Source organism: Lepeophtheirus salmonis, chromosome 3 (genome assembly GCF_016086655.4).
Source record: "Lepeophtheirus salmonis chromosome 3, UVic_Lsal_1.4, whole genome shotgun sequence".
NCBI classification, from domain to species: domain Eukaryota; kingdom Metazoa; phylum Arthropoda; class Copepoda; order Siphonostomatoida; family Caligidae; genus Lepeophtheirus; species Lepeophtheirus salmonis.
This window is the reverse complement of record NC_052133.2, coordinates 2,745,393-2,757,087: the sequence shown is the minus strand read 5'-3', so window position 1 is coordinate 2,757,087 and position 11,695 is coordinate 2,745,393. Positions and strand designations below refer to the sequence as shown.

The 11,695-nt window shown below is 31.0% G+C and overlaps 2 protein-coding genes across 2 annotated transcripts in view; one reads left to right on the top strand and one right to left on the bottom strand.

Annotated features, from left to right (window-relative positions):
• Positions 1-2,609: 2,609 nt before the first annotated feature.
• LOC121114441 (uncharacterized) lies at positions 2,610-6,222 on the bottom strand. Its single transcript, XM_040708414.2, has 13 exons — positions 6,132-6,222; positions 5,930-6,055; positions 5,132-5,163; positions 5,015-5,061; positions 4,811-4,881; positions 4,605-4,738; positions 3,821-3,959; positions 3,629-3,754; positions 3,487-3,579; positions 3,306-3,426; positions 3,170-3,236; positions 2,923-3,092; positions 2,610-2,863 (listed from the first exon to the last, which is right to left on the bottom strand). Exons 1-13 carry the CDS (start codon positions 6,184-6,186, stop codon positions 2,770-2,772), a joined length of 1,275 nt encoding a protein of 424 aa, XP_040564348.2. The 5' UTR covers positions 6,187-6,222; the 3' UTR covers positions 2,610-2,769.
• Positions 6,223-8,140: 1,918 nt separating this feature from the next.
• nompC (no mechanoreceptor potential C) overlaps positions 8,141-11,695 on the top strand; it is a 37,025-nt gene continuing 33,470 nt past the window's right edge. Inside the window, exon 1 of the mRNA XM_040708415.2 lies at positions 8,141-8,772. Coding sequence (XP_040564349.2) covers positions 8,359-8,772 — 414 coding nt within the window. The 5' untranslated portion in view covers positions 8,141-8,358. The remainder of the gene's footprint in view (positions 8,773-11,695) is intronic.

Sequence of the window (11,695 nt, the reverse complement as noted above, 5' to 3'; positions counted from 1 at the left end):
TTTGGAATTATACTTTTCTAGCATGTACATTAATATATTATATATTTTTTTATTATTATGTTATATAAACATTTCTTTACGGTGACCTTAACTTCTTTCTATTTGTACCTGATCTTTTTTATGCATTTGTGTATGTGCTTTATTTTATCCTAAATATGTGTATATGGCTTTCCAGTTTATTGATACCAATTGTTTATTGTGTATGGAATGTATTTACTAATTTATTATGTATTTTATGGATGTTTATTCATGTGTGAGGGTTGAAATATATATAGTAACTGTTCTGTAATTAAAAGGGTTTCTTATTTGAGGGAGAGAAAATGCTACGTTAGTAATTTTCGTACCTCTAAAATTTAATTTGTCATGGTATTTTTACTCCTACAATCAAGATACATTTTAAATCGCTAGACATCTTCATTTTGTAAAGTGAAACTATTGAGGTTTGAAGATTATAATATACAAAGTTCTTAGAAATAAATTCTCTAGATGCTCATATTACGTGTTCATTGTAGTCTGTAAAGTGCAAATCCATGATAGATTTGGTAAATCATAATTATATTGTTTTGTCTCTGTAAATGATGCTTCATTTATTTGTAGATTTTTTTACAGCAGAACAAGAGATTTTGTTAACGATCAAGCAATCAACGTTAAGAATTTTGATAAGGGGAAGAGATGTAAAAAAATTGACAGCTATCAAAAGAGTAATAGTAAATTTTGGTTGTCATTTTATAAATCCTTGACGTCAATTATCCTACTGTTAATTATTGTATTATATAATTTCACTTTCAATATTTTATTGCGTCATTACGGGGATACTTCAATAATATAGTAATATACAGTGTATTTCTTTGTCAACTGTAGATGGTTCTGCTTATTTTCTCGTAATAAGTGTTCTGAACGTTAAATGGTGGAATTTTTGTTAAGTTGTGAATAATTCTTAACAATTACAAACTGATTTTGGGCCCTTTTTTTGTTTCTTTTCGGATGAGAGGTTATGTGACACAATATAGGTATCGACGTTTTATTGGTTGAATTAAAACTACCCCTTGTTAAGCAGATCCCTATAAGAAGAGTTAGGTCCCGCGATTTCAGCGCCCCTTTCTGACATAAAATCAAATGGCCCAAAAAGAACTTAATACAATAAATAATACTAAAAAAAATAATTATATTGAGCTTAATTATTATGAAAAAATGGAACAATTACTTTAATAATAATTCCTTTAACTTACTTAATTTCTCATACACATTCTTCGTCCTTTCGTACATTTATAGACGACTTAATTAATGGAACCGCTACTTCAGTTTTTGAATTTACATTTTTTTTCATTTTTTTGAATTGATTAACATAAAATTTGAATAAAGCCTCTATTTTTGTAAATTGATCCAAATAGTTCTTGGTGCAATAGATTAATTGGACAACATATAGTTCATCAACGAATCTTAACTGAAGTGAAATATTGATGGTTTTATAAGATCAAATGCGGATTTTGGAATGTGAAGACTTGCGACTTAAAATGTTTATATGGTTTGAATTAAATACCGAAGAGAGGCGCATTTTTAAAGACTTAAACTTTGATTCTGCGTCCCAAATTTTGACATCTTTCTCCTTCAACTTCTTCCTTAATTCCTTTATTTCTGCTTCATAGACTCCAAGGTGGATTTGTATGTTGGTATTTATTTCCTTTAGATGTTTTACCCCAGGAGAAATATATGTAATACATACAATTATTATTTTCTAAGGATAAAGTAACTATTGCAAAATATATATATATATATATCATTATAAGAAGTTTCATCTTCTTTTGTTGATGAAATTAGATTCATGTCCACTAAGTCTATTTCTCTATTTTCGGAAGTAGGAGGTTCCAAATAAGGCGTAAAGTATTCTCCTGAAATTGTGGAGATCTTTTTTTACCTGAAATTCGAAATAAAAAAGTTGCTTGAGATTTGCTTGATTATTAAATTTTCTTAGCATCAGCATTGTTCTCTTGAATGAAAATGGGTTTGTTGGAGTTTCTGTTGAACCTTGGAACTTTAGGTTTTAGATGTTTAGACAATATTGGAATGGTTTGAGAGTTGGAATTCCATATTTCTTCAAAATGTTACGAGTACAATCGATAATTATATTATGGTTTCCAAAGATTTTATTTCATTTTTAGGACCCATTGCCTTCCATTGGAAATGAAAAAAGTGTCATTTCCTCAGCTCAAGAACGATATCCCTGTAATCCACGGCACACGACAAGAGGTCATACTTGGGGTATTTTAACGAAATATATCGCCTTTGTAGAGTTCTTCACCTAAAATATAGTATTAAATTTTGAATGTGTTGGGTTGTGACTCAAACATATGAGGAAGTCAGGTATCGTCAAAGAGGATAGTCCGGGGACGTAGCTCCACTTATAGTGGCTCTGTTGTTAAGCATCTATGAACCATTTCCAACATTTATTGAATAATAATTCCAATGATGGGAAGAAATAGCTAACTACTACCAACTGATTTTATAACTTTTTCTCTATCTTTTTCAAGTTAAAACAAGAATGCAAGTCATGTCAACTAAATTATTAACTATTATTATTATTAACTGATGTCATGAAATAAATCAAATAATTGTTCTAACAAACTTTATTATAACTATTCTTCAATATACCTTTATACTAATCATATTTTTTAATTGATTATATCATTTTAATTCTATAGACCCCTTTCCAAAACATATTTGCATCATTGAAAATAATCTAGTTGACTTAATAAAGTACCTAATAAATCCCTATGGGCAGTCCCGTTGAAAATAAGTTAAACTAAATCCAGTGGCTCCACTGGGTTGTACTTTGAATTCATTCGTATTGGGTTGATTTCCCACACTAAAACATTGAAAATAATTATCTTTTTTTTTTTAAATCAATTGATTAATTATAATTACCCCTCTTCATCTGCATCTGATTTAAAGGCGACTCTGAATGGAACTGAAAATGTACAGATCGTACTTTGGATTCCAGAATTAATCTTTGTATTCAATTTACGGCCACAATATCGTTGGGCTAATGTGAGACTGTTAGGATTCAATTGTTTCTGACTGATTCCTCCAAAAATCTGAAAAATAAAAACATTTTAACTCAATGTTAATATGACAATTAATTTTCATAATATATGTATATGTTTAAGGGTACCGTTAAGTAGTCAGTTGTACACTGAGTGCCAAGTCCACTCTTGGCTGCCTTTTTATCACTGCTTATACTATAAAAAATAAAAGTAAACTTTAGTTTGTGTAACTCATTGAGTGGAGCGTTTTAATGGACTACAAACCTTAGACCAAAGGATTCTACATCCATACCAACTAATTGTGGAGTAAAACAAATTGAACATTTACCGACATCTCGTCTGAAGCAGCTTGTATACATTTGATTGCTCAAATGAGTTGGGATTCCTAGGAGATAGATTTAGTTTTAAGAGGGGTGATACTTAGTCACATCTCTATCGTATTTACCAATGGTTTGAGCATCCGTTGCACTTTCAGGGAAATTGTAGTTTTTGAAAACTCCGGTATTCTCTGTGAAGTATTGCAAGCATCCAGGAGGACCTAAAAAAGACAAAGACAATTAGATTACATAAAACGAATAATGACTTACCTCCAGGAGAAAGATTATCATCACAGTTGTACTGTGTTACTTTAATGTTCCAACTCCTCAATGGAACAGCAGCTGCACCAATTGCGAATGACACGACATTACAGTTATCATCAGCATCAACAATCACTTTTTGAGATGAAAGAGAAAGTAATAACGACTTAAATATAAGTTTTAATTGAATTAACAAATTACTATGCTGTCCAGAGTTCATTCCACAGATAATTGGGGATCCCATGTTTCGACTTGTGACTGAAAATTGATCTGTTACACAATCTCCAACAGCTCCAGCATCCACTGTGGCCACAGAAACAGGTGCGCCAATTCTAAAATCCTTGAATCAATCGGAGAAGATATGATCAATACATATATATATATATAATTGTACAATTATCATAACAGTGAGGGAGAGGAAGGGGCATATGACGTCCCCTGAGAAACTCCGTCCCTGGTACATAATCTATATTAATAGAGCAATGTTTGTCTGTCTGTATTTGGAGGACTCATTTTTGAGTGTTTCCTGAATATTGTAGAACTGTGTGACTTCTTAATCTAAAGAATAACAATGTAGCAACGATTGTTCGTGACGTTCAGCAAAGAAATGAAGGTCTGTTATATTTCAATTGATAGTCAAAATAATTTCTATATCTTAACGCAAGACAGAAGTAATAAAATTTCGCTTAAAAAGAAGTACTTTAGTATCTATCTATACAATTTTGAATGGTTTTTAGAATTTTATATTTAATATCTTTTGAATTTTTCTTCAAAATAGTTTTAATTTTTCGATATTTAAACTTGTGAATAATCAATATTAGATATTCAAAAAAATGAAATTTTTTGAATGGACTATACTATGATTGTGAGTAACAAAGGTGTTGAAAAACTTTGTGTTATACTTGGAATTTAAAAAATATCTCTGAGCAACACCCGTGAGTAATTAATATATAGAATGTGAAATTAAGAATACATTTTAACTCACTGCAAAGTCTAATCGAATTCGACAAACCCAATTACTCTTTTTGCATATGGTATAGGTACAGGCCCCAGGTGAAGGATTGTTGTTGACCAGATATGTGCAGTTCTCGGAGTTCATTCCTCCACAGTTCAGAGAAACTAAGCGCAAACAAATAATCATAAATCAACCTTAGATTTAAAAAAATTATTATTTTATCTTTAGGTACTTACATGAACAGCAAACACCATAACCAGACGCACAAGTACCGCTTTGAACTCCACCGCGAGTCTGACAATCCTCTCTTTTAGGTTAAATTAATTATTAATATTTATTACACAACATCCTATATAATTAACTTTAAAATGTTCAATGAATATTTTTCAATGATATAATTGTATACATTATGAAATACGAAGTGTAAAATATGACCTTACTCTGTGTAACAAGTTCCATTGAGTGGAAATCCAATGCAGGGAATATTCTATGAAATAAGTAGTTATATAATTAGTTTAGAATACTATACTTGTTAATTTGTGCTTCTATGTACTTACTCTAAATCGAACAACGTTAAACAGGGATAGTCCTGAAATTTAAAGACATGGTTTATTAAATTCAACTTATACATGAATAATATGTTTGAAACTTAATTAAAAGTATTTATTCAATAGCTAAAATTTAATTTTATGTTCTTCCTAACACGTTTATTGTATTACAAAACCATTCTCTGAAAAGAAACAAGGGGAAGGGCCCTAAATCAGGTCCCAATTATAGAATTATTATGCAATAATTGTTGGAAACTTTTTCACAACTCAAAGGGAGCTAATTCTAACTCAACCAATCAAGGTTGTGAAGAACATTGATTTGGAGAAGAGAAGCAGAAAAATCTACAGCTGACAAAAAATATATCTTGCGTGGGAAAAAGTTAACGATCATGTATCTTCTCAAGGTAGCAGCCTCGTTTTGCAGCTATGTTTAAAAGCTTCAGTGTTACTCCCTTGTTAATACGTTTACATTTTCAAAATTGGAAAAAATATAATTAGTATGACGCTAGTAATCTTGCAGGTTACCAGCACCATGGAATTCTAGAGACTTGGAAGAATCAAGCAGAATTTATAATCCCACACGAGGGAAATATAATAGGAGTTCGTATGATTGGCTTATTTGGCTAATTATCAGATGATTTCCTGCCTTTTCCCTGGTCTTTTTTAAGAGGAAAGGTTGCGTGATGCAATAAAAGTGATGACGTACCATGTCTCTAGAATTCCATGACTTCATATACTTTTTTTTAAATGCATACTCATGAGAACTTGGTGCATTTTCACATCCTTATTTATACATTAAAAAAATACCTCGATAACTAGGCGCCATTGAATCCTCTGGTAGAAGAGCCTCATCATCTTCTTCTTCTTGAGTAGATGCCACAGAAATAAACAAAAGGAGAAAAGTGATCCATAGACATAGTCCTTGTTCTGTAACTGCAAATATCAAGAGTTTATATATAATGAATAATGATATTTAATGAACACTTTGTAAAATAAATACTATGTCTACCTCTGGCTAGATTCATTTTGAAAATTATAAATGAAATATCAATCCTTTTTGTCATTATTGTTAGGTCTATTTTTTAATTAAATGTGATCAAAGGTTTATAAATTATTACAAGACGTTTTTTTATGGGTCTCTTAAATGTTAATAAATATCTCGTGAAAGAAAGAAGCAATTTGCTGAGTAAAATAAATGATATAATTTTTAAACATATACAATATAGATATCTATGTACGGTACACATTTTTGTATTGTATGTAAGATGGTTTTGAATGACAAAGAGCTCCATTTTGATGTATGAATAATACCAAATCTCTTTTTTTCAATCTATTATTTGTATAGAGCGTTTATACGTGATAGCAGCATTGTTAATGTAGGTCATTTTGGGGGCCTAAACAATCAAGTTTTATAACATTAATATGGAAATATGATTTCATAGGGAGCTTTAGTACCTATCACTTTGATTTAATTCAAGAATCAGTGTTTATCATTGGAATCAAGTAGTATTCAATACGGGGGTTAAGTTTTTTATTTAATTCTTAAAGGCATGATGAAGTTAAATTAAGATTTATAAATAAATAAAAATGTTCATTTTATGTAGGATGAATATCAAATTTGAGAACTCAAGATGACATCTCCTCCAATTATGATAGTATTTATTAGGAAGACGGGACAAGTTTGATTTTTTCGTCAATTTCTAGCAAGTTTCTAAAAAACTGTGCTCCAGTACTTTTCCGCATAGCTATAATTTTTTTCTGCTAACTGATAATTGTGAATTCTCAAAAAGTGCGATAGGCTTGTGTAGCCGGAGACATAAGGACTACTCTTCCACACCCAACTTTTTTTATACCAAGTGCAGACCTGTGCAGATAAATTTGGACCAATTTAATGGCCGTCAAGAGGAACAACAGTGATATCGAAAATTAGCTTTTTTTCTGGAGAGGTTCTGTAGGGTGTATTTATAACTTTCCACCCCCGGCCATAAGGCCAAGATTGTGCAGGAATGTCTGAAGGACAATGTACCTCATTTTTGGGGCAATCAAGACCTGGCCCTACAACTCTCATGATCTCAATCCTTGTGATGATTATCTGTTGGGAAAGTTGGTGGGGGGAGGTCTGTGCAACCTACCATAAGTATGTTGGGTCACGCTAGTTGGGGCAACAACAACATAAGCCAAAAGTATCCTAGGAAAAATTTAAAATTCCCTTAATCTTAAATATCAATGTATGATACAACTTACATTAGGTTAAGTTTATATACCAATAATATATACTGCACCAACTTATTCCATCGATGGGGCAAGGTCCTTCAAAATGACCAACATTAAAATTTATAAGCCAAAGTACCATTCACTATGTCATGAAATTGGTGCGAAAAGTTATATATTGTTTTGAACTTTACAAAAAACAACTACTCAAATATCAATAGTCCTTATACAAGGTGAGAATATGCCAAAAATTGCGCCAACCTACCCCACTCCCTCCCTACATTAGAATTATTTCCAAAGTCACAGAAGCTTTTGAACTTTTTGTGGTAAAATGGATTGGAGGTATTAATCACTTATTATGGTAATTCTATTTTAAATCCCAATGACGGCATCCTCGGTCATTTTTGTAGGTTGATGAATACTTCGCGTGGTATTTCTTCATGATTATCTTGGGGCTGTTATATTTGTGCATATGCAAAATTATACTGTCATGTATGTAGATCAAATTAGAATGAGCATTTGTCAAAGAAAATATGACGTGGATTCTTTGTATTGTTTTGAGTTTAAACTCTTTTCCGTGGAGTTTGTATAAAGGTACATGAATATATTTAACAAAGAAGAAAAAACAGTTTGTGCATTTATTTATAGTTTTGTTCGAACCAAGCTTCGTTACTATTTTTGTTGTTATTATTATGACTCTCACGATTAATACATTCTTTTTCTTTCGTGGAACTGAGATTGAATGATAAGAAGTAACAAACGTTGCGAGAGCTCTGTGATTTTGTATAGAAAGGTTTAAAAGAAGTCAGTTGAAAAAAAAGAAAGACCCACCATTTAAATCAAGAGTGAAACATAGTGGTAATATATATTAAGAAAAAAAGAATAAGAATCTTCCTCTTTGGAACTACGAGTAATTAAGCACAACAGGAATCAGACAAAGTCTTAAAACGTAGACTCCTTCCGAAACAAACCCTTTCATCCTCACAAACAACATACATACATAGTATGGACTAATCTTGTACAAAATGTCGGATCAAAGCAGTGCACCACATTCTGTTCATGACTACTTCGGTTCCGAAGTGGACCTCAAACTTCGATCCATGGCATTTATGCCAAAGAAGTTTGCTAAAAAAACTGCAACCGATAAAATTGGAGACGCAGTTAAAGCTCTTGAGGATCAATTGGACCCTGATGAAGAGGATGATTTTGAAGATATCGAAATTGGGTCATCACGTCGAGCTCTCCTTCCTTCTTTTTCTGGGCAGGCATCAGCTGGTCGACGACGACGATCCGCCAGGAGAAGAATGAATACGTCAATGGCTTCCGATCATGAGGGAAGTAACATTCAAGGTAGAGGAGATCATGATAAGAGAAGCAGTGGAGATGAGGATGATGGTCAAGAAGAAAATGATGATTTGGATCTGGATTCTCCGATGAAGGTTAGTGAGAGACAAATATTCTAAATAAATAATATCTATAGGTAAGTGGAAAGCATTATATAAATCAGAAATTCCAGGAGTCGTGCTTTGACTCACATTACGTGTGTATTGGGGTTGATCCTTATCATTTACACGCAATGAGTCACTGTTTTTTTTTCTTTTTTGCTATTTTTTAAATAGCTATCAATAGTTAATCATATGTCTAATTTTTAAACGATTCTAGCTTTAAAATTAATTAGTTATTTTAAATTAATAAAAAGGTTAGAATACTTTCTTTTCCATAATAATCCTTTATGAAAAACAACGAGCCATTTATCAACCTTATTCGCATATATTAAAGTGGCATCTAGCGGCATTTATTGCGAGTTAAATATTATTGGTTATTAAACATTTAGCTTGTCTTCACAATTTTCAAAACCCCTCTCCTCCCTCTACCTGCACCCTTATCATACTAACACATAAATTTGCACATTATTTTGTTGTCAACTATTAATTTTCTTATAGAGTGCTTTCACTTACATCATAATCAAATAATACGCCATCTTGGGGCCTCAAAGCTGATATTTTTGCTATATAAACAGAACGAATTTCCAATACATCTTGATTAGACTCCATTAAATGACTTTAAGAATAAAAAAATACTTAACACTTGTATTAATTCTACTTGAGGTGAATGATAAACACTGATACTTGGATTAAATCCAAGTAATATATCTTGAAAATCCCTAAAAATGTCTAGATTTGTGCAATTAATTTTATTTGTATAGATTAGGGACGATAAAAGTTGAATATTTAACAAAAATTTATCTTATTCTTTCCATTAAAATAGTTATTTTTTTATCTACAACAAGGAAAAAATGTTTTTTTGATATATTGTTGATAAAGAGAAAGATTCGAGTCCTTTTATTTTTTGGTACAATTATGACATCCAATAATTTACAATTTTTCTTAATATTAACGAAAAAGTGGCTTCTAATGTTATAAAACTTGGTTGTTTAGCCCCCGAAATGGCCACCATCAACAATGCTGACCTCAAATAAAACGCTCTATATATTTTCCTCTTATAGTGCTCTTAGTGTTAATTGGTTGAATGTAAATTAGCTCCTATTTACGTATAGCTGTGAACAACTCTCAACAATTATTGCGTTATAATTCCATACTAAAAAGAGTTGGTTACCAACGGATTTCGTGCCTTTTTTTCTGTTTATTTTCGAATGTAAGTTTGGGGAATAGAATAAAAGTTACGATGTGTTATAGAATCAATTTTTTTTTTTGTAATTAAGATGACCAATACTCTTTAAGATTTGTTTTTGATAAAGGGGTTAATTTTATAAGAATGCAATATATGAACATAAGAATCAAAATGCAGTTATTTAGCCGTAGAATCATTTAAAAAAAAGGAAAGTGTGGCAATGGCTTTCTTTTTGAGGGTAAGAAAAAGAAAAAAACACGAAAACCCCTAACAAATGTTACATTAATTATGATTTGCATAAACAACTTTATACCGTATTTGTATGTACTTGTTCTTTCTTGACACTCGTTAAACAAAACAATATGAAAAAAAAAACCAATATGTCTAAAAAAAAAAAATGAATAACCTGTGCTCAGCTGACAAAATCAAATAATGTTTGGATAAAAGCAGGAATGTAATTTCTAATGTTGAGAATGAGACCGAACCGAATTTTTCTGGTTTGGTCACTTTTTTAAGCCAATTTGGACCAATATTTTGATCCAGCTCGCGATGTCAGACCGTAGACCGAATCGTTTTCAATTCCTGGACCGATTTTTTTGGTCTTAATCTATGGACCAATTTTATTTTCCATTCTGATTTATGAGTTATACAAATATGAATTATGCAACATATTTCATTTCATATGGCGGTATTATAGGTTAATGTTCACAATTTTGAAACACAATTGACGCTAATAACAATGCATTTATAGAATCGGAATTTTTCTTTGACACCAGTCCAGACCTAATATTTTGCAACACTGATCCGGGCCTAATATTTCTGACTTGGTTTTAAGTTATTTTTTATAGACCAATTTGGAATGATATTTCGGTCCATACAACGATTTCAAACAGTAGTTAAGAAAAGGGTTCTAGGAAAATACTGTTTAATTGTTTTCTAATCGTGGACCCATTTTATTCCCCATACTGACTAATGAGCAGGGGCATCCGCAGGGATTGACTGGAGGGCCTGTAACCCCCTCGCAATATGAAGGAATTTTTGCTTTTTACTAGAAAATTTAATATTTCAAATTTTCTTTCCAAAAAATTATAATTTTTTTCAATTTTAATAGAATAGCTATAAATTTGTAAAAAAAAATTATTTTCTGTAAATAACTATCAATTCTTGAATTTTCTTCAAAAAATTTAATATTTAATATATTTTAAAATATTTAAATTGTTTTTTTCAAAAAAAAAAAAAAAGTTCTGTGGATTTTTGAATTTTTTTTCTAAAAAATTTAATTTTTTGAGAATAGATGTAGATTTTTAGAAAAAAAACTCCCAAAAATTTAATATTTTGTAAAAAGGTGGGTTAATAGAATTTTTTTTCGAATTTTTTTTCCAAAAAATTTTATGTTTTGGAATTTTTTTCTAAGAAATTGCAAAAACCAAGCCTCCCCCCCCCCTAAAAAAGAAAAAACAAGTACTTATAATCCTCCGGACGCCCCTGAGGAGTTTTGCAAATATTATTTATGCATTGCATTCAACTACATATGACGTTATTGTAGGTCCATGTTCACAATTTTGAAACACTACTGACGTCATCAACAATTCATATACATAATCGATATTGACCTAATTTTAAATGAGACGGATAGAAAATGAATTTTTCTTTGAGACCGGTTCAGTCTGAACTTTTTTAAAGGATAAATTGAGTCTAGATCACAAAAAGTTATAACGGTCTAGAATTTTC

Excerpts from the sequence above, each read along its gene's own strand:
- LOC121114441 (XM_040708414.2), bottom strand. The coding sequence starts at position 6,186 with ATGACAAAAAGGATTGATATTTCATTTATAATTTTCAAAATGAATCTA. Across the intron at positions 5,062-5,131 it reads TTAACGTTGTTCGATTTAGA|AATATTCCCTGCATTGGATT; the intron begins GTAAGTACATAG and ends CTTATTTCATAG. Across the intron at positions 3,960-4,604 it reads GAATTCGATTAGACTTTGCA|GATTTTAGAATTGGCGCACC; the intron begins GTGAGTTAAAAT and ends GATTGATTCAAG.